Source organism: Fistularia commersonii, chromosome 15 (assembly GCF_037954325.1).
Source record: "Fistularia commersonii isolate RoL2024-O1a breed Wild chromosome 15, RoL_Fcom_v1.0, whole genome shotgun sequence".
NCBI classification, from domain to species: Eukaryota; Metazoa; Chordata; class Actinopteri; order Syngnathiformes; family Fistulariidae; genus Fistularia; species Fistularia commersonii.
In genome coordinates, this window is record NC_141298.1 from 12,040,069 (window position 1) to 12,062,500 (window position 22,432).

Genomic DNA, 22,432 nt, shown 5'->3' on the forward strand with positions numbered 1-22,432 from the left:
TTAAGGTGGAAATTCTGATATTCATCTGGAATTTCTGGTATTTAGCAGGAATTTCTCATTTTTAGCAGTCATTTCTGATTTAAGATGGTGTTTCTGATAAATAGGATTTCTGATTTAAGGTGGAATTTGTGATATTTAGCTGGAACTTCTGATATTTAGCTGGAATTTCATGTTTAAGGTGGAATTTCTAATATTTTGCTGAAATTTCTGATATTTTGCTGAAATTTCTGAGATTTAGCTGGAATTTCAGATTTTAGGTGGAATTTCTGATATTTAGCTGAAATTTCTGTTATTTAACTGGAACTTCTGATTTAGTTGGCATGTCCTTCTAATGTAACATCATCAAATGTCAAAATGTAGATAGTTTTTCCAGATTTAAAATAAATAAATTTGAAAAACAATAACATTTTTAAGTTATTTATTTATGAGCAATATAACAGATTTAATTTCTCAATTTTTCTTGATTTTTTTTTTCTTTCATTTTTTTTATCATTTTTGTAGAGGTTTAGAATTATCCGCTGATTTTCCTCTTTCATCTTCAATGAAATCAATTAAATTATTATCAAATATCAATTAAATTAACCATCTAATTTTTTTTTCACTGACTGCCATGTGAATGACAAAAAATAATGACACACAAACACACACACAGATGTGTACTCATGTGTGTGTGTGAGGAGGAGAAGCAGGAGAAGATGATAGAGGAGGAGGTGCAGATGGAGGAGGTGAGAAGGCCGGTGACGGAGGAGGTGGTGGAGAAGAAGAGGAGGTAGAGAAGCAGGAGGAGGTGATGGAGGATGGAGAGGAGGAGGGGGTTGAAGATGGAGGAGGGGAAACACAGGAGCAGGAGAGGATGATGGTGGAGGAGGAGATGGTGGAGGAGGAGCAGCCCTGACAGCCAGTCTCGCCCGGGGACGGCGGCGCCGCCTCAGAAGGTTCAGCTCATTATCCAGGTTCTGGTGAGGAAGAGCTCCACGCCCTGCTTTGTTCCTGACTCCGCAATAAATCACGGCAGACGAGAACCTGCTCTTTTTGCGGCTGAGGAACCCATCCTCCTCCTCCTCCTCCTCCTGCAAACCTCTCAGACTCTGAGGTTCCTCTCCGTGTTCTCCGGTCTTTCAAGTCCTTAAATTATTCACGTCTCGGTAGGGGAACGTGAGCCTCTGTTCTCCTCAGACGTTCAGGAGAACCGAGAGCGCATCTGCTCTCTATTTGGGGGCAGGTGAACTGGAGAGGGTTCCTTTAGAGGTTCTCCTTGATGGACCACATGCCCCACGATGTCTGAGACCTCGTGGAGCAAGATGGACTCGGGGAACAAGGCCTTCATACCCGAATGTGAAAAAGGGGCGTTTGCGAAGCTCCAGATGTGGGTTCTGTGTTTGGAGATCCCGTCTTTGGAGCTCTGGAGAACAAGAAGGCTCCTCAACAGCGAGGCTTCTTCTAAATGAGGCAAGGAGATGGGCTGGTTCTCCATGGATGGGTAGAGAACACAAACCAGGATGCACACCTGGAATGTCCTTCAGGCTGTTCAGGTTGGATCTTCTCCTTCATGGGTCGCGGACGTGTGACGGCGAGGTCACGCCAGAACCCGTCGGCCAATCAGATGTCTACGGTTTTCCCCTCTCCTGATTGGTTTGGCCGTCACGTGGAGAAGCTCCAAGGTGGTCCAGATGTTTCTTATCCCACGGTCACCTGCTGTCTCCATGGTAACAGCTCCAGCGCGAGTCAGTTCGGGGTCACGTTGTTTATGCGAGAGCGTTTCCACGGCGCCCGTACTTATTCCTGACCTTTGACCTTCTTCGGGACGGCATCCTTCCCGAAGCTCAAGGGTTCCCGAAAAAAATCAGTGGGAAATGTCCAACGAAATTAGCAAAAATTTAACTTAATATTCCCCATGAATTAGTCTGAATACATCCGGAGAAATGAGCTTGAAAATCTAGTTTGATATTCCCGACAAATTAGTCGGAAATGTCCAAAGAAATTGGCAAGAAGAGCCGTCACGCGACGTAAACAGTGCTTGGATCTCCAGGTTCCAGAGGTGAACCAACACCTATGCTAACATCTGGTCGGAGCCTCTGGGCTACTCGTAAGGCGCAAGAAGAAATGAATCTAATGTCTTGTGGACGTTCTGAAGGTTCTCAGACCAGACAGCTTGAGCTAATGGTGGGGCTAATCGATGCAAACGGTGAGAGCAGACATCTTGTTAGCTTAGCATCAGGTAAGCTCAGCATCAGATTAAGAGTGACAGCATCGGCGACCCTTGACCCGTAGTCAAAGGTCAAACTGGGTCATATCCAAACACACCACTGGACTAGACCTTCTATGTGCACGTACACACACACACATACACACACACACACACACACACACACACACACACACACACACACACACACACACACTGAAGGAGCTGCATCCCATTTTGATAGCATTACCACACAGCCAGCTGCCATATGGTCTTGGTCAGTGGCCCCCGCTTGCCGCCTCCTGATTGGATGAGCTGCTGGCCAAACGACCTTTCACAACATCCTGACACACACTTGTACACATACACACACACAGGCACACACACAACCCTCAGGAAACGGCGGGCCAAGAACACGAAGGCGGCTCCAGTTGTTTAGACTCCAGACTGTAAACACCGACCAGCTGCTCGACGCCATAATGGATCGAACCAACAGCAAACGACGCGGGGGGTCGGACACCCATGGCTGTATATCTGTGCTGATATCAGTAATAACGTGATAATAATAAATGAATGAGAGGGTGAATGGTGGTACGTCCCAATATGGGGACCTGTGATTGGTTCGGGGTGAATCCTGCGTTTTGTCGAATAAAGACAAAGATACCTAGATAGATAGATATGCAAAGGCTAGCCATCTAACTAGCAAGCAAACTAGATAGAGGGATACATATGCAAATACCCGCTGCTAGCTACTTAGCAAGCTACTTAGCTAAGCTACATAGATAGATATGCAAATACCAGTTGTTAGCTTGTTAGTGAGCTGGCTAGCAATCAAATTACATAGAAAGACAGATTTGCAAATACCAGTTGTTAGCTTGTTAGCACGCTAGCTAGCAAGCAAATCACATAGATAGATAGATAGATAGATAGATAGATAGATAGATAGATAGATAGATAGATAGATAGATAGATAGATAGATGATACCAGTTAGCTAGCTACCGAGCTAGCTATCAAACAAATTTTATATAAAGATGGAAAGATGGATCGATAGATTGATAGATATGCAAACACAAGCTGTTAGCTAGTTAGTGAGCTAGCTAGCTAACAAACTACATAGATATACAGATAGATATGCAAATATCAGTTGTTAGCTAGTTAGCATTAGATAGATTGTTCCACGTTGAACCCCGCCTCTTGTCCAATCACACATGAGAAAGGCTGCAGCCCCGCCCCCATCAACCTGCCTGAATGATAGAATGAATGTTTACAGAACGTTCTCCTGGTTTCACGGCTGGAACGCTCTCGCCTGTCAATCAAGCACTGTTGTCCCGGAGACAGAAGGCGCCGGGGGTTCCCCAGGGAACGCCAGCGAGCCGGAGCCTCATTGGCTGACGGAGAGGAACGGGCGGCGAAGAGAACTCGTCATCAAAGAGGATGCCCCCCCCCCCCCCCCCCCCCCCCCCGCTGTCAGAGCCCTGAGCCCATATCCCATGATGCACTTCACAGAGCGGCGAGCACGTCCGACATGTTAATGCCTCCCGCTCGTTAGCGCCGCCGCCGCCGCCGCTCGTACACTTTGAGGCGCCGCCGCCCAATCAGGCACCGCTTTCTGGCCCTTCAAAATAAAAACCTAAAAAAAAAAAGGGGGTGAAAAAATAACTGGGAAGTTCTATGGATAGATAGATAGATAGATAGATAGATAGATAGATAGATAGATAGATAGATAGATAGATAGATAGATAGATATGCAAATACCAGTTGTTTGGCTCGTTAACATCTAGCTAGCAAGCAAACAACAATGTAGTTCATTCAATGAACCTGCTGCTTTTATTATCTATCTTAGGAGGAAGTTGGATGAGAACCCCTGCAGGAGAACATGGATTTATGTGTGTTTATGTATGCATGTGTGTATGTGTGTGTTTGTGTGTGTGTGTGTTTGTGTGTGTGTTTCTGAAAATGTCCGTTGGTTTGATTAACTGAACCTCCTCTTCATCACCCTGCTCCTCCTCCTCTTCCTCCATATGGGTTTTAATTTCTGACAGTTTCTACTTGGAGATCCATACTTACAATAAATAATGGATGGTGTGTGCGCGCGCGTGTGTGTGTGTGTGTGTGTGTGTGTGTGTAGACCACAGGGTATCTCCTCCTTCCTCCCCTCTATGTTCCTCAGGGAACGCAGCCCCCCGGTTCCTGGAACAGAGGCTCACCACCGATGGCCTCGGGTTCCTCTCCAAACACCAGGAACGCCGGGAACGCCGGAGAACCCGCTATGTTCTACACATCAGACCTTCTAAACACCGGACCTTCTAAACACCGGACCTCCTAAACAGGAGAACCACTCATTCTACTCAACGGCCAGAAAGTGGGCTGAGGAAGCTTTGGTTTTCACCATTAAAATCTCTTCATTAGTTCCTTCATCCACGTTCTCTATGAGTTCTACCTCCGCGTTCTCTCCAGGTTCTCCGCCTTAAGCAGGATCCTTGAGGAGTCCGAATTGTCCGTAAGTGAACTCCTGCAAATCTCTATGATTGACAGATGAGCCTGCCGTGTTAAGCCCCGCCCCTCTCAGTCCTAAAGTTAGCTGTGATTGGCCGAGCAGTCTTTGATTGACGAGAGCCACATCAGCATAATACTGTATAAATGTAACTAAATGTAATGTTAAGTAAATGTAACTACTCCTTAATGTTAAATAGTTTATTCCTCATTCAAATCCAAAATGTTATAAATGCATTTGCATCGATGTAAAAAAAATATGTTTACTAGTTGCTCTGTTACAACATGAATCCTTTTATATTTGTATCAGGTTATATAATATATCGTATTAAGAAATCCACATGACTCCATTAATCGATGATCAAACTATCCAAGTGAATAAAGAAAAATATAATCTTATATCGATAGAAAGGACGCTTGTTTATCTGGAAGGCTAACTTTAGTATTACTTAGCACATTAGGTGTCAAAATTCCAACGGAGCTTGTACTCTTGCCTTATAAAAGACATAGCGCTTTTTCTCCTCGAAGCACAAACGTGTTATTTGCCGTCCCATCTTTCTGGAAACAGCCTTCCATCTGCATCAACTTTCTCTTCCTGGACATTTAAGGGATCATTTGTATTTCTCAATTCCACTTGTTGAAAATGGCATTGATGTGGATACACTGCAAGCTAAATGGATTTATCTGTGACCCCCCCCCCCCCCCCCCCCCCCATCACATACACACACACACACACACACACACACACACACACACACATGTCCGCAGGGTAGAAGAGGAGGAGGAGGACCTTCACCAAGGTGCCTCCACCAAGCCCTCCTCCGTGAACCTGCTTGACCCTAAACCCCGTGGTACATCCAGTGGGCTCCCGATAATAAACTCTGCCCCGCCTAACACACACACACACACACACACACACACACACACACACACCCCGAGGGCTCAGCAGAATAGTAGCGCTTATCAAGTGTTAGCCTGATAGCTTTTGGCCTTCACTTTCATTGTAATGCAAAGGAGATAACAAGGCCAGTGTGTGTGTGTGTGTGTGTGTGTGTGTGTGTGTGTGTGTGGTGTGTGTGTTTATTCGCACACCTTCAGGAAATACCTGCACGGGAGACCGCGGAAGGGGGGAAGGGGGAAATCAACCTCGAGGCAAAACGTATTAATTCAATTTTAATCGTTTCTTTGTTTGAGACGTTTGAACCAAACAAAGAGACGGGAAGTGGTGGAGAACCTTCCAAAAGATCTACTCTGCTTCTCACAAGAAGATACACACACACACACACACACATATACACATACACACACACTGCTATATGTCAACCAGAGCCCTTGCAGGCTAAAGCTAACAACAAAGGTTCTTAGCGAGGCCTTCGTCCTCAGTTCCATCAGCAGCTGCTAACAGATCACATAACCTGGTCGGACTTCCTGGTCCAGTCCTGAAAGTCCTGGTTCCCACGGAAGACCAGAGCCTGCCAACGCTAGCATCTGATTCAGCACCTCGGCTAATTAAGATTAAGATCGACAGCTAGTTCCCCGAACTGATTCCCATCGGATACGAGCAAAGAATTTACCCGCGGGTTAGCTTAATATTCCCGATACGTTAGTTGGAGACTGACAAAGAAACGAGCACAAGAGGAAGCTTGATACCGAAAAAGTAGCCGGAAAGTTTGGAGGAAATTAGCATGAAAAATCGCTCAATATTCCTGAGAAATTAGCTGGAAACGCCCAAAGAAATTAGCGTCAGGCTTAGCTTAATAATCCACGATGAATTAGCTGGAAGCATCTGAAGAAATCAGCATGAAAATTCGCTGAATGTTCCTGCCAAATTAGCCGAAAGACATCAGAAGAAATTAGTATGAAAATTAGCTTGATATTTCTGACAACTTAGTTTGAAATGTTGAAAGAAATTAGCACAGACATAAACAGAGGTTGGAGGTTCCACAGAACCATGAACACTAGAATCTTCCTTTTAGCTCCTAGGCTACCAGGACGGGAGACGAGAATCATGTAGCGGTTCTAAGGGTTCTCAGACCAGACGGCTCAAGCTAATATCGTGAGGATCTCCAGACAATAAAGATTCTGAGTTCAATGCAGACATCTTGCTAGCTTAGCATCAGGTGCTAAACAGCCTCTTGAGTAGAGCGGGGTCATGCATCGGTAGACGGTGACTCGAAAGCTCCGCGAGCTCTGTGGCGGCTGACGGCGACACCTCAAGGGGGCGGGACTTACTGGCGACCTCCAGCGACGCGTTGTGGCTTATGGCCTGGCCCAGGTAGTTGCGGGCCACGCACACGTAGCTGCCGTCGTCGGGTTTGCTCCGCCTCCCGTGGACGATGCGCAGGAAGAAGAGCGAGCCGCTGGGTAGCAGCATGCGGTGCGAGCGGGGGTTGTCGCGGTCCGTCTCCACGCGCTCGCCGTCCTTGTACCACTCCACCGTGGGCGCCGGGCGGCCCTCCGCCTTGCAGTTGAGCGTCGCCGGTTCGCCCTTGGACACGATAAGGTCGGAGGGGTGCTCCACGATACGGGGCGGGGAGTCCTCCTGCCGGAGACGAGACCCTGCAAGGGGAGGAGGTACAAGGTCAGGAAACATCTACCGCACCTAATCCTTCCCCGCTTCCTTCCTTACTTTGGCACTATGTACCCTTATCACTAGGCACTCCTAGTTTCCTTCCTTGGAACCCAGCTGCCTCTCCTCCTTCCTCCTTCCTATTCACCTTCTCTCCTAACACCTTGCTCCCTCACCTTGATACCTTCCCACATCATGACCTTCCTTCCTTCTTGTTGAGTATCTTGCTTCCTTTTGATAATACAACTTCAGTTCTGTCCATCTGTCTGAACTTGCTGTCGTCCTTCCTTCCATCCTCTCTGACCTCACTCGTTCCATCCCTCCATCTGTACTCCCTATCTCCCTTCCTTCCATGTGACCTCTCCCGTTAAGTATCTTCCATCCTTACATAGTTCCTTCCTTCCTCATGACCTTTCTTACCAAGTGTCTTCCTTCCATCCAACCATCCTTCCTTCCTTCTACACTCAGTTGCATCCTTCAATCTCTGCTCACTGCCTTCCCTCCTTCCCCACCTACCACCTCCCTTCCTTTGTAACTCACTACTGTCCTCCTTCTCGTACTTCCCTCCTTCCCCCCCTTACCATCTTCCATCCTAACTACCATCTGTCCTTCTACTCATCCCTCCTTCCTTCCTCCCTCACCACCTTCCTTCCTTGCTTTGTAGCTCTCTGATGTCTGCCCTCCTTCTCATCCTTCCCTCCTTCCTCCCTTACCACCTTCCCTCCTACCTTCCTTCTTTCATCCCTTACGACTGTCTTTCGTCCTTCTCAGCCTTCCCTCCTTCCTCCCTTCCTTCCTCACCACTGTCAGTCCTTCTTCTCATCCCTCCCTTCCTTCCTTCATACCTTACCACTGCCCATCCTCCTTCTCGTCTTTCCCTCCATCCTCCTTTTACACCTTCCTTCCTTTGTACCACTTCTTCTCATCCTTCCTCCTTGCACCCTTACCACCTTCCTTCCTTCCTTTGTACCCTGCTACCATCTTTCCTTTTTCTCATCCTTCCCAACCTTCCTCTAGGAGTCTGAACCTGGCTGGCTGTTATTACGGTGTAAGAACGCTGTTGTAGCCATAATACGCCAATTATCTCCGCTACTCGAGTGTTAGTGTGTGTGTGTGTGTGTGTGTGTGTGTGTGTGGTCATTAAAATTGGATGCGTTGTTGACAACAAAACACACGGTCACCCTTAACACCGGACACACCATAGAGATGTCAGTCAATCACCATCACTGTGAGGAAGTCTCACAAACAGACACACACACACACACACACACACACACACACACACACAACACAAGCTTCCCTAATGAGAACCGTGCACACAAACGCAAACACACACACAGACAGGCACTGGTATCCTAGCAGCACGGTCACAATCCTACAACACTGGCAAGGATGAATGGGAATTAATGTGTGTGTGTGTGTGTGTGTGTGTGTGTGTGTGCGGTTCCACCAGCCCGCCAGGTAAGAGCCCGCAGGCGGGAGACTTGTCCGATCCTCCTGTGCTTTATTTTGAAAACTCAAAGGCGAAACCATTTCCTGCCCGAAGACGGGTGCTTGAACGAAAGGGTTGCCACGGTTACGGGAGACATGATGAAAAAAACGTGGATATTCCAGTTCCAGCAGGACGAAAACCCCGGGAGAAGAACGACCTGCTCCCCCTCCAGCCCGGGCAGGTCATTAATCCGGACTGGAAATGGTTATAACCGTGTTATAACCGTTTAATAGCAAACCCAGCCTAATAAAAGTGTTATTATCACCATCATCGTATTAGCATTACCGTCAGAAGTAGGATTTTGTAGGTTTGGGGCTAACCATTTTTTTCACACTATAAGGCGCGCTTATATAAACATCTGTCAAAAGGTTTTTTGTTGGACTACAGCAAGCGACGACAAAGAGGAATTCAAATTCAAGGCTGTCAATCACGAAGTAGATGAGAATAAAGCAGCTGCCGAAGAATTCAACATTAATGAATCAATGGTACGGAAGTGGAGGAAGCAAGTAGATGAACAGGCCAACAAAGCAAGATAAATGAGTTGGAATGAACTGACTGTTTTGTTTGGCTTTATATACCGTATGTTTTATCATGCGCCTTATAATGCAGTGCGCCTTATAGTCTGCAAAGTACACTAACTCTTGGCCCCGAAGACAAAACCTTTTTTTTTTCTTTGTTTCTCTGAATTCCGAGCTGAAAAACATAATAAAAAAAAGACAGAAAAAAATAAACAAAAACACCGAATTGTTTTTCTTCTTCGCCGCCAAGGCTTCACCTGGCGTGCCGACCCCCTCCACCTCCATCGCCACCACCTCCTCAGCCCCAGGGCCCCTGTGCACAGTGTACATGCTGCTTTTCCTTGTTCTTAATTGTTCTACACACACACACACACACACACACACACACACACTCACACCTGGCATTACCCACTGGCTTTATCTGCAAAGGGCCAGCAGCGAACCGCTGTGCAAAGACACAATGGAGAACACGCAGGAGCGGCAAAAGGTCACGTGTTGCACCCGAACCTGCCGCCAAACAACCAGCGTATGTGTTGCGCTTCCCGGCGGTCGGCCCCCGAGGCGGCAGCCATGTTGTCTTGTGAAGATCTGGAGAGGCGAAGACGAGCCGGGAGGAAGAGGAGGGAGAAGGTTCTCCGGGGAGATGGAGGGGGAGCTCATGAAAAATGGATATAAATATAAATATTTGACTTCTTTCTATTATTTCTTGAACAACTCACATCCACAGCCGAAAACCGATCGGCTGATGGATCAATAAATGTTTGTGATTCGGGAGATGAAAAGGTTTCGGGAAATTATTTTTAAAATGAGCACCTTTGGGAGGAGGGGGCGGGGCCAGGGACGGGGAGGGGCGGAGCTTAAACTGGACCAGCTAACTGTCAATCGTCCCACCGTTCGCCCGCTCATTCAGGTTGAAAGGAACCTGCCGAATGTTTATGGACTGTGAGAGAAACCAGGAGGCGAACCTACATTGGACAGGGTGGCAGTAATTTGTGATGGAACCACAGGGTAAGCTCCATGTGCCCCCAGTGGGACGCTAACGTGCTAAGCTAACAGGGCCATGCAACGGCAAGAAATTAAAGGAAGATGGAAAGGGGTAGAAATCATCCAGAGTTTTATGAAGGGGTAACTATTAGAGACACAACTTGGACTTCCGCGGTGGTATCATGCTAAGCTAACCGGTGCTCTGATTGTCCATTGACCCCAAGAGACATAGTCGACCACACAGTTCGTCAGTAAAGCAGATGTCCTGATGTTGCCCTTCCACTCGTCATGCTAAGCTAACCCATCTTTTTCTCTTATGGTCTCGCTGAGTAGTCCCGTGTGCGGATCCACCGGAACAACCGAAAGACCGACCAATCACATAAGGGGAAAAAAAAAACAGAAGTGCGATTAATAAGCGCCGTTCATTTCCAGCTGAGGCGCCACGGAGCGCGCTCAATCGATCTGTGGAAAGTTTGAAAAAAAACAACCAATGAATACCAGGGATTCTTCCACGGGCTACGGAAACTACAATTATGGCCGCCAGTTGAGCACTGTCATGCACTCGGGATATGTGGAGGCAGGAGTGTGTGTGTGTGTGTGTGTGTGTGTGTGTGTGTGTGTGTGTGTGTGTGTGTGTGAGTGTGTGTGTGTGTGTGCAACCACAATGTATCAGATTACTCCCGGAAAGGTGCTTTTCAACCACCAGGAAGTCTCACAAAGGCTGCTACGGGAGCAGAGGCTAAAGCTAACACTCGAATCAACTGTGATCCCAAAACGGCAACTAATCGGGACTGAAAATGAAGGGTCCTCAAACAAGGACAAGCAGTCATGATGGGTGTGAACACCTCCTCAGATGCTACACACTGCAAGTGCTTCAGTCGGTAAGCATACATATGGGAGCCACGTAAACAGAAGCCAAAGTGAATCGTCCACGTATGAGGACACTCCACTTCAATGGGTCATTGGTTAGTTTGCTCTTGCTAAGCTAAAGGTGTTCAAATTCCATATGTCCTCACATGAGGATACGAGGGGTTGAAGGAGGGTCATCTCCAAAGACAGGAGGCTTTGGGAACATCAGCGATGTCCCTGTGCTGTTTGGACCCGGCAGAAGTTCTAGCTAGTGTTCTAGAAGAAAGAAGTCTTCAAAGGGGGAAAACTGGTTTACGATGATACAGAAGCTAAAGATTTACTTCCGTTAGCACAAGAGTTTAGCATGGTCAAGTACAAGATGTTGAGGACTCTACAAGTCCTCATATGAGGACACAAGTACTTTATGATTCATTACCAAGACTATAAATTGTTCCAGGGTGACTCCGTGGCTGCCATTGGACTATTTTTTGAAGAACAAAAGCTGGGCTGCCATCTGTGGAGGTACCAGGCAGCGCCGGCCTGGGGGGGCTAGTGGCCGACAGGAACATGGCCACAACATGAGGAACATCTGAGCCAAGTGGGTCACCGGAGCGTCAGACACCAGATGCGCTTGCGCTCATAACCGCAGTTGCTCTCTACTCCCGTGACATTGACGTGCTCACGTTAGCATCTGCTGGACACATGTGAAGGGTTCTGCTTTGCGCGTGGACTCCATACGCTCCCTCGATGGACTCGATGGAACGTTCTCGCCTCTGTTTGCAACGTTTCTACTTGGTGAGACATCCAGTTCTACTTCTGACAACCAACGTGCTTATGCTTATCGGTGGAGCATCTCTGAAGAACCCACAGTTTGAAAAGACAACCAGCTCAATGTTGTCGCTACTTAGCTATTACAGTGCTTTTAACGCGGCGCAGGTCCAAGCAGATCCGATCTGGATGACCTACTTACTCGTAGCCTTCATGGCCGCCCTGGAGGCAGCACAGATGTGAAGCGACCCTTCGCCCTGGAGCTTCAGGGACGAGAGGCGTGTCCGACATGGGGGGGAGAACTGGACGTGAAGCCTGGAGAACGTCGAATTAGCGTGGCAACGTAGCCCATTAGCATCCCTTTTTGTCTGAGACGGACGTGAACATCAAACTACAAACGGTAATTTTAAAAAACAAGCTAGTTTCAATTCTAGGACAATTCTAGGAGCACTAAACTAATGCTCCTATGGGAGTCGACAGGGGACGGATGAACCGCCCGTCACATGACCAGCGAGGGCTCTGATTGGCTCTGTGTCTGTATTCCGCGCCTCGCCCACGACTGTCACCATTATTACTTTGGCGGATTAGAACCTATCATGGCGAGGGGTACAAAATTAGCATTTCCTCCTAGCATCAGCTATGTTTGTTTACCTCCTGCTCCTCCTCCTCCACCGGTAAATAATTCATCTATAGAATAATATTGGGTTTATATATTCTCAAGGCGCCGCCGCCTCGCCACCTCCTGTGAATTATTCATGTTTCGCATCGGCTTCCGTTCATTCGCTCACCGTCTCCGTTCTCCGGTCACCCCGGATTCGGAGAACCGTTGGAAGAGTCTGGATGATTGACAGCTGACACGGTGATTGGCGGCTGACGCAGCGATTGATAGCTGACGTGGTGATCGATAGCCATCCCGTCTAGGTTAGCCGCCCGGTTAGCCGCATCACGACCCGAACCGTCCGGTTGGTTCCACATCTTAACCGAACGCGCGTTACATGTAATTATGATGTTATTCCATGTAATTAAATCGGCGCGGCGGGGAAAAACTGAGCTTGAAAATTCCTTTACGTGACGGCGGCGCGATGGACTGGCGTCGGAGGTCGCAACGTGGAACCTCCGAAAAAGAAAAAGCAGAGGAAGCAGAAGCTTCATCTGTTCATTTATTTTATTTCTGGCTCCGGGGAGATTAGCGGCGGCCCTTTTCAGACGGCTAATTGCCGCCGCAAAAAACGGTTCACTGAGAAACAGAAATGTAAATAAAACGGTACAAATGTACGGCCGCGATACAGCGATACAGCGATCTGATTGGCTCCTGTCCCGGGTCGGCGCATCCGTTGGCGTCATTGTGCGATCTCTCCTGGTGCTTTGTTTACATCACGGTAAAAAAAAAAAAAACGAGCGGCTTCCAATCAGCACGCCGTTAGCCCTCGGCTAGCGAAGGAGAACTGGTCTGATCATCTCCTTCCATTCATTGGAGGTCCAGGATCGGTGGCTTCCAATCAATTTCAATTACAGCCTAAACACTTGGCTGCTTAATTGATGAGCTGATTGACAGAAAAGCGATTAGGAAGGTGAAGGGAGGAGAATAAAATCGACTTTTTAAGACCTGGATGTTGCTTTAACTTTCTCCGGGATTCATTTATTGATTGAGGGATTAAAGTTAGCAATTAAGTGATTGATTGATTAAGGGAATATTGTTTTATTTATTTATTTATTTTCAATTCTATTGGATCTTTTTTTTTTAATAATTTCATTATTTTATTTTTTGATATTCAATTTCTGACAAAAAAAAAAATCTGACTTTCTGGAAGTATTTTTTTCATTCCAGATTTAGTCAAATTTATTCCTCAAAATTTCAGATGAATTTTACTAAATTGATCCAATTTGTGATTTATTTTCCAGAAGTCTCATGAAATGAGATGCACTTTAATGATCCCATGCTTGGGAAATAGTTTCGCAGCAGCAGCAAGACATACAGGACTGTCTCAGAAAATAAGAATATTGTGATAAAGTAAAAAAAATCCCTGTTATCCCTGTTCATCAGAAATACCAAACATCACAAATATATATATTTTTTTAAGATTATAATTTATACTTTTACACTTGAGAGTTGATTTATTTTATTCATTTTGTATGTGTATTTTTAGCTTTGCTTGTCCTTGTACAGGAAAATTGTGATAAAGTTCTTTATCTTCTGTAATGCAATTACAAAAACAAAAATGTCATACATTCTGGATTCATTACAAATCAGCTGAAATATTGCAAGCCTTTTATTATTTTAATATTGCTGATTATGGCTTACATCTTCAGAAAACTCAAAAATCCTATCTCAAAATATTAGAATATCATGAAAAAGTAATTTTTCTAACTAATTGCATTACAGAGGATAAAGAACTTTATCACGATTTTCCTGTACAAGGACAAGACAAGCTAAAAACACACACAAAAATAAATCAACTCCGAAGTGTAAAAGCATAAATTATAATCTTAAAAATATATACATAATTGTGGTATTTGGTATTTCTGATTAACAGGGATTAACATATTTTTTTTAAATTCTGTTTGGTGAATCCCCAGGGGCGGAAAGTCTTTACTTAAATAAAGCGTCCTGGATCCCATTCACCCGTTCACGCGCAAGAGGAAGACATCAGGCTCCAGAGATCCTCCGAGGCCCTGAAGAAGCAGCAAGACGAAGGAGGGGGGTAATTGTTGGGGGGGCAAACAGCCCGAAGGAAAACCACGACGACGAGGGAATTTCCTGCCTTGAAGAGCCCGAGTCAGCAGAGCGGCGAGAACATCCAGAGCCTCCTCATTTTCCAGATTATTTCCTGCAGGCTGTGGGGATTTCAGCCACATTCATTCATCCATTCATTCATTCAGTCATTTATGGATTCATTTCTTTTCCAGGAAAAAGACATTCTGGTCCAAATGGTTGTTTTTTTTTGGGGGGGGAAGAATTCCTCCCGACGCTTCCAAGCATTTCTTCTTGAATTTCATCCGACATTTTCTTTATTCAGTTTTTTCTTTTTTTTTCAGTGAATTTAGCCTTTTTTTTCACACATTTTATTGTTGAGTGATTTTTTTTTTTTTTTTGGAGTATTTTTTTTTTCAGAGCTGCAGTTTTCCAGATGGTCTCACTGGGATTTTTTTTTTCTGGAATTTTCCACATAAATTTGGAGGGGGAATTTCAACAAAAATCCATCTCATCTTCACATATTTTCCAGGGGGAGGGCGTCGCCGCGGCGACCCCTTTCATGGTCGATGATGTCACGGCGGCGGGGAGCTCCGCGGCACTCGCCGGCAGTTCTCGCACCCCTGGTGAATATCCAAGTGATTTCTCACAGATGTTTCCAGAAGAGGCTCTGAGGACGTGTTGTTGTTTCCACGCGGCGTCGAACCAAGTTGTGATGACCTTTGACCCCCCGGGACTTGTTATGTCTCTCTGTTACGTCCCCCCCCCCCCCCTTCTCCTGAGGGCTGACGGCCATGTTGGCCAGGCGCCACGGGCCGCCGGCGAGTAAACAAGGAAAGCGATTGCACATTAAACACAGGCCGGCGCTAAAAGCCATTAGCTAGGGATTTATTCACGTTCGCTAGGAATCAAACAACTGCAGGGGTTTGACAGAAAAGGGGGTGCTGGCGGGGGGGGGGAGTAATATCGCTGCGCCGCCGAGTCCCGGCAAACAAATTCCCCGCCACATTAATCGGCCGATAACTTCAGAGGGAGCTCATTACCTTCGCCGCCGAGGCCCGTCGGCAGGGACGACGTCGACAAAAAAAAAAAAAACGCACCGCGCTGATTTCCCCCAGCGCCGAGTGGAGGGAGGGGGATGGAGGGAAAAACAAAACACCGCCGTCAAACGGAAATTAATGGAAAATGAGTGCCGCTCGCAGCTCCCCGACCTCCGCGGCGTGTCCTCTCGCGGGGACCCGGGGTCGCCGGATCCACCATCCTCGGGCGCCGTGTCCACAGGCGAAGCTCGTTAGCTTCGTTGTATCCGCGGGAGGAACTGAAAGGAATCCTACAAATTCGGCGCCGGCAGACAAAGGAGGCCTCGTCGCGGGGAACGTGCCCTCGCTCTCCGCCGCGAAGGCGGGGGCGCCTCATTAGCGGCCCGTCACTGTCGCCGAGCCGCCGACAGCAGGGGTCTTGTTAGCTCCGGGGGGGAAGCCGAGGGGGAGTCGCCGTGCCTTCCGAGCATACCGCTATTTCCGAAGGGCCGGATATCGCCACGAGCTGCTACAAGTGACCTCTGACCTTTGGGGACCACGGTGGGGTCACATGACCTCTGTCCCCACCCGACCCAAGCACCGCACAAGCACAAGAATGGCAACCTTGCAAACACCACTCAACCATCTTGGACTCTTTCCCGTGGCGCTAAAGCCCAATGACCCCTTCGTCCTCGCCTGAGGACATCCAACTAAAGCACGACAACTTCCTTGATGTTCCCGAACGACTTGGAGAGCTTTTCTGGAAGCTCTTGCGCCGAGTCCCCATGTAAGGACACTACATTGCAAGAGCTACGTGTCCAGTGCTACGTTTGGTTCTTCTCAGCCTGGACCCGTTGTCCTTGTGTGAAGAGACATCTCACGCCAACGCTAGCGTGGACCAGAAGCAGCAGCCTTCGTGATCGGAGGCTCCCGATCGGATTCCTCTGTTGCTTTAAGGTGTACAAGTCCACGTTTGAGGATGTTGGCTTCCCATTCGAAACCACGTGATGCTACAGTAGCCTGCGGGGGTCAGTTCAGGGCCAAAGCAAAGGGGTCCATTGGCCCATTGGCCCCGTATGAGGACGGATCTCCTAAACACTCGTCTGACCCAGAACGAGGTCCAAAACAACCCAAGAGGGGAAAGAAGAGAAGGAACCGCGGTTCTGACTCGGGGACGTCCCAAAAACCCTCCCGGGTCGGAGACAAGAAAATCGGAAAGTCGGCGGCGAGATGAACCGCAGGAATGCGTGGCGGAAAAGAACCAGAACCTTCGGTACCGGAAAGGATCGGGTCGCTGAAAACCCCACGGGGGGGATTTAAAGGGACGACGTGAAGAAGAAAGAAGGGAGGAACATCAGGAAGAGCTTCGGCGAGCAGAGGCGTGGATCCTCACGGACCTCAGAACTAGAACCGCTGCCCTCACCTGTCACTTTAAGAACCCATGAGAACCGCGGAGAACCGGTGTCCCCGCGCTGCTCTGCCATGAAACCCGACTCCGACGGAAAAAATGAAACCCGCTAGAACTTTAACCCTTTCGCCTCCTTCCAGGACGCAGGTTCTCCTTCAGAACCACCTCCACCTGAGTGACACCTCCACTTGGAAACCCCTACGACCAGCGCCATCACAACAGAACCAGAACCCCTCCTGCTGGGGGCATTATGGGGATTAAGGGGGCAAGGAGGGGGGTTGGTGATACTACACCCAGAAAAGGGGGGGTGTGGTGGCTGACCCACCCCTCCGGCAGAACCGGAACCGGACCAGTTCGCGCCACCATGACCCTAATGACACCAAAAGACAGGGGCGTGCAAGGATAAAGTGTGTGTGTGTGTGTGTGTGTGTGTGGAGGGGGGGGCATATTGGAATAGTACAAAAAGGGGAGTGCCAGGGTGCAGGAGGATCACCTGGACCCGGTTCCGGAACCAGAACCGAACCCCAGCCTGCAGGGATTCCATCATCCGTAAAAAGACGCGCACCTGCATATTTTACCCAACGCGTCCATTACGGTAATTACTAAGCGTGACGGGATAAAGGGGCGTGGGCGTGGGCGTGGGGGGGTCACATCATGACAGGAGGAGGATGGTGGTGCAGACAAACCCGTCACGGCGGAACCAGAACCAGAACCAGAACCCGACCGGTGGGGGTCAATTACCAACATGACACTAAAAGACGCGCACCGGTAAATGTGTGTGTTTTACGGTCATTTCCGGGGGTCACGGAGTGATACGACCCCCGGAAAAAGGTGAGAGGTGAGGGGTGGGGTTGAGAATTCATCATCCTCATTCTGTCTACCGTTCTTCCTATTCGTTTATATAGAAAATAAAATAAAAAAAAAAAAAACGCACCCATGCTTTTCTTCCTCCCCGCAACCCCGTGCACAAACACGCACAAACACGCGAGACTTTTAGCAAAAAAAAAAAAAAAAAGGGTGGAAAAAGGGAAGAACAATGCTCGCGGTGGTACCTGAGGAGGCGTGCAGGAGGAGGAGGAGGAGAAGAACTCCCGCGGAGCCTGAAGGCGTCATGACGCCGGAAATCCGCACTTTGTCCCGCACGTCTATGTCATGGAGAGCCGGGGGTTCGGGAGGAGGAACTCCAGGAGGTGTGAAGAGGAGGAGCAGCAGCTTCTGGATTTGGTTTTTTTTTTTTTTTCTTTTTTTGGGTGGGTAAATGTGGAGGTTCGGTCGTGGGTGGAAGTTCCGTGGATCCGCCGGCCGCCGGCCGTGGATCCGCCGCCGGACCGCGGAAACGCACAACTTCTGCGGATTCAACCGAGAGCTCTCTCCTCCTCCTCCACCCTCCTCCTCCTCCTCCTCCTCCACGCCATCCGTGCGTGGACGCGCCCCCTCCACTTTGGATCCGTTATTTCTAATACTACTTTCTCTCCTCCTCTTCCTCCTCCTCCGGTCGAGATGCTGTTCAGGAGATTCCTCAGAGTCAGGAACCATTTAACCGCATCGGCGTGTGTGTGTGTGTGTGTGTGTGTGTAGAGGGATGTGGGGTGTGTGCACGTGCACGCCGGAACCCGTCCCGAACCGGAAGTGGGACTGTGCGTTCGCGCTTGCGTTTGAAATGTTTAGGACTTCCTGGAAAGACGAGGAGGAAGAAGCTCTTCACACTCACACACACGCACACGCACACACACTCCCGAGTCATCCATCATGTCATCGGCCAATTAAAGTCCCGCTGACACACACACACACACACACACACACAAACACACACTGATCGTTTGGATTTAATAGCAAATAGTGTGAAATGGCGCCCTCTGCTGGTCACTTGGCCGCATTGCAGGCGTAGCAGAGCTTAAGAGGAGAACTTCACGGTCCTTCTCCCCCCCCTCCACCCTCCATCCCATAATATTAACTGCATATTTGTGGGATATTAGTGTGTGAGCAGAACGGAGTTAATTCTGTCAGCCAATCACAGCCGGCAGTGGGGGTTGAGGGGGCGGGGTTTCAGGCCGTCAGACCTCCGGGCCTCTCGTTCCCACCTTGGGGACGATGGAGATCCAACCGCTGGGTTTTCGGGCTGCAGGAGAACCCGAGAGAACCCAGGCAGGAGAACACGCCGGCCGGTTTCCGGGAGGAAACGCTTCCAGGACCAGATGGCGCGAACATGCACGTCGTCATGGTGGCACCGACATCACACAACCAACAGATTTTTTTTAAAAATTCTCCAGAGCCAAAAACCAGATTTAATGAGGTGAGGAGATTCAGCCCCCCCCCCCCCCCCGCTGTGTCTCTGGAGAAATGCAAACAGCGACCTGTTTCCACGGCAACGCAATAAAACACTACAGCGGCGTCCGCGCCTCGGAGAACGTGGAAGAACCTGAAGCTTAACGTGACCTTTAACCCTGACGTGGCCTTTTGGTTGCCATGACAACCAGCAACGTCTTGACATTAGCTAGCTTAGTAGCCGTGGTTGTTGGACGGAGCCTGGTTTTGCCGGAGAAGCCCGGAGAAGGTATCCAGAAATGTCCCACACACACACATACACACACACACACACACACACACACACACACATACATTCTGTTGTAAGGGCGTGACTGTACCTCTGTATCCGGGGCTGCCATAGGGGGATGCAGGTGTTTGCGTGGCGTTGCCGCTCGCTCCGTGTGGACCTGCATCTGTTCGGGACACAAACACACACAACGGGTTTGACACGGCGAGGTTCTGACCGCTTTCGGCCTCCCTCGGGTCCGACCGTGCAACCGCCCGGCTCTCGCGCTGAGGCGTGACCGGGGCCGTCAGGGTCAGCCATGTTTCGGAGGTTTGGTCTAGAGACTGAGGTCACTTCCTGTTTAGTCCTGTCTACTCACCTCACATTCCCTCACATCCTTAAATAATCATCGGATCAACATTCAGCGCTGGAAAGTTTTTTATAGGTGAAAGTCGTCCTTGCCTTGACTCCTCAACCCCCCCCCACACACACACACACACTCCCCTACCCCTGTGTGTGTGTGTGTGTGTGTTCACATATTAATAAGGCAAACATCAATAGGATTAAAACTCAGCGGTCACAGAGAGGTGAGGAGTGTGTGTGTGTGTACTCCTTTGAGTCTTATCCACAGGAGGAACACAAAGTGAAGACACACACTTTTTTAAAAAAGAAACTGCTGATGAAGTTTTTTTTTTTTATTCAGCTAATAAGTATTTCTGCAGCTTTCAGCTTTCTCCAGTCGATGACTCTGATCTCAACTCACCACTAGAAGGCGCCAGAGCAAAGCTGCAGGAACACACCAGTGTGTGTGTGATTCCAGTTATTGATTCCATGTCACATAGGTCAATATTATAAATCATAATTATCTCCTTGGCAGAGTTTAATATGGACTTTTTATTCAAATGATCTGATTTTATTATCTGTATTAATTATTCATTCATCACCTTCACCAGGGGTGGGCAAACTTTTTGGCTCAGGGACCGAATTGACTTTTAAAAATTGACAGACAGGCCAGGTCACCACAAGATACGGTATATATAAAAAAAATATATAATAAATAAAAAAAAGCGTATTTGTTAACAGTACATATCACACTTGTCTGACATTTGCTTTGAAAATAAAACTCACTTGGTTTTGAAGGCTCTGATGTTTTCATGCACAAACTGGTTTCTCCCTTGTAGCTTCACTAGCTCATTCATGTGTGTCAGTATGTCCACAGTGAAGGCTAAATCACAAAGCAAATCTGTGTCATTCAGCACAGGAAAATTTTCAAGTAGCTCCAAAAATGAAATTGTTTGAGCTCCCACATTCATTGATCCAATCATTCACATCAAGTATAAATTTTGTACCAATCTTTAATGGGCCGGATTAAAAAGACCAACGGGCCGGATGTGGCCCGCGGGCCGTAGTTTGCCCACCCCTGACCTACACCACTCGAGGTGGCGGTGGTGCTTTCAACCATCCATTGGCTGGTTCACACACGAGCACCAGTGGTTTGAAGCTTCTCTTCCTACCTGAAGGTCCTGCAGCTGCGAGGCAGCAGGGATGGAGGAGGAGGAAGAGGGGGAGGTGGAAGGCGAGGGCAGGCAGCATGGCTTCCCCTTCACCTGGAAGCAGACAAACAGGAAGTAAAGCCTTGAGTCCGGGTTAAAGGGTGACTTTGTTAACACAAGTCCATGGAGGGGTTTGAGCCAATCACAGGGGAGGGGCGGGGCTAATCCTAGCTGTCAATCATCCTTGCGTTCAACCTCGCCGTCTTCATTGAACCCGCCGACTGAAGACAGAAAACGTGATGAGAATTTGTCACAATTGGTGCGAATAAAGATTTTTATGAACAATAACAATTGTCTTTGGGTGGAACTGTATTTCATATTTCCAGTTAAAAAAAAAAGAGTAACATTCATGACAGACGCACTCTTATTTTGAAATTTCTCCAAGGCGAAGGCACAGATGGACTTTCTTGTGAAACCGAGCCAGCAACACACACACACAAACACACACACAAACACACAGAGTGTATGTGCACTTGTGGGTACGCACGTTCATACACACTCAAAACAAGCTTCCAAATAAAAATGTCGATCATCTTTTTTGTAGTTTCTTTTTCCTCCTTGTAGTTTTTTTTTTCTTTTGGCTCAGATCATTTTACGCGTGTGTGTCTGTGTGTGTGGGCAGGCGCATGCACACACACCACTTTGAGGTTCCACCTGCAGAACGTCAGTAGAACCTGCAGAACCGAACTCGCGAACACAGGAAACAGTTGGACCTCCGGACGAAGAGGCGGAGGAGAAGAGGTTTCTATTGATCAGCCATCTGTGGTACGATCAGGCTGATGGACGTCCAGACCCCCCCCTCCCCCTCCCCCGCTGGGTCTTGGCACCCAAACACTCTTTGATTGTTCTGGGAAAAGCAACGCCGGCCTGCCAATGGAGCGGCGGCGCCAAGAGGCGAGGACGGTACGGTGCTGTTTTCAGGAAGCTGAATGTGAGCAGATCTTCTGATGATTCCTTCCAGAGCTTCCAGGATTCATTCCTGGTTCAGTTCCTACCTGGAAGGGGAACGCCAGGGAACGACAGGACAGAAGACACCACCCGGCTCCATGGGGTTCTTCAGGGTGTCCATCACCCCATACTTTTGTGGCCGGGAAACCGTCGTCGCGGGAACAAAAACTGCGCCGCGTGTTAGCATGGCTGCTAGCATGTAGCATGAGATGAAGCCACGGGCGGAACAGAAGGTCCGACATCACCTCCGTTGTTGGAGAGCTTGTCGTCATTCATTCATTCATTCACTCATTCACCCGTTCATACACGAAGCACAGGAGAGGCCTGGTGAGAACCCGTTGGTGGTTGCCACGGCGACGGAGGTGCCATGTTTGCACCGAGGAAGACCAGGCGGAGAAGGAGAATAAGAGGAGCGGCAAA

General features: G+C 48.4%; 1 protein-coding gene and 1 long non-coding RNA gene across 2 annotated transcripts in view; both read right to left on the reverse strand.

Annotated features, from left to right (window-relative positions):
* Positions 1–18,304, reverse strand: part of LOC147226530 (roundabout homolog 1-like) — a 49,570-nt gene extending 31,266 nt beyond the window's left edge. The window contains exons 1-2 of the mRNA XM_086160239.1: positions 18,031–18,304; positions 6,912–7,238 (exon numbers count right to left, since the gene is read on the reverse strand). Of these exons, the coding sequence (XP_086016365.1) occupies positions 6,912–7,238; positions 18,031–18,091 (388 nt within the window). The 5' untranslated portion in view covers positions 18,092–18,304. The remainder of the gene's footprint in view (positions 1–6,911; positions 7,239–18,030) is intronic.
* A 1,319-nt stretch (positions 18,305–19,623) lies between these two features.
* The window catches only part of LOC147226531 (uncharacterized), a 3,651-nt gene continuing 842 nt past the window's right edge, over positions 19,624–22,432 (reverse strand). Inside the window, exons 2-3 of the long non-coding RNA XR_015107176.1 lie at positions 21,026–21,118; positions 19,624–19,698 (exon numbers count right to left, since the gene is read on the reverse strand). This is a non-coding gene — a long non-coding RNA (uncharacterized LOC147226531). The remainder of the gene's footprint in view (positions 19,699–21,025; positions 21,119–22,432) is intronic.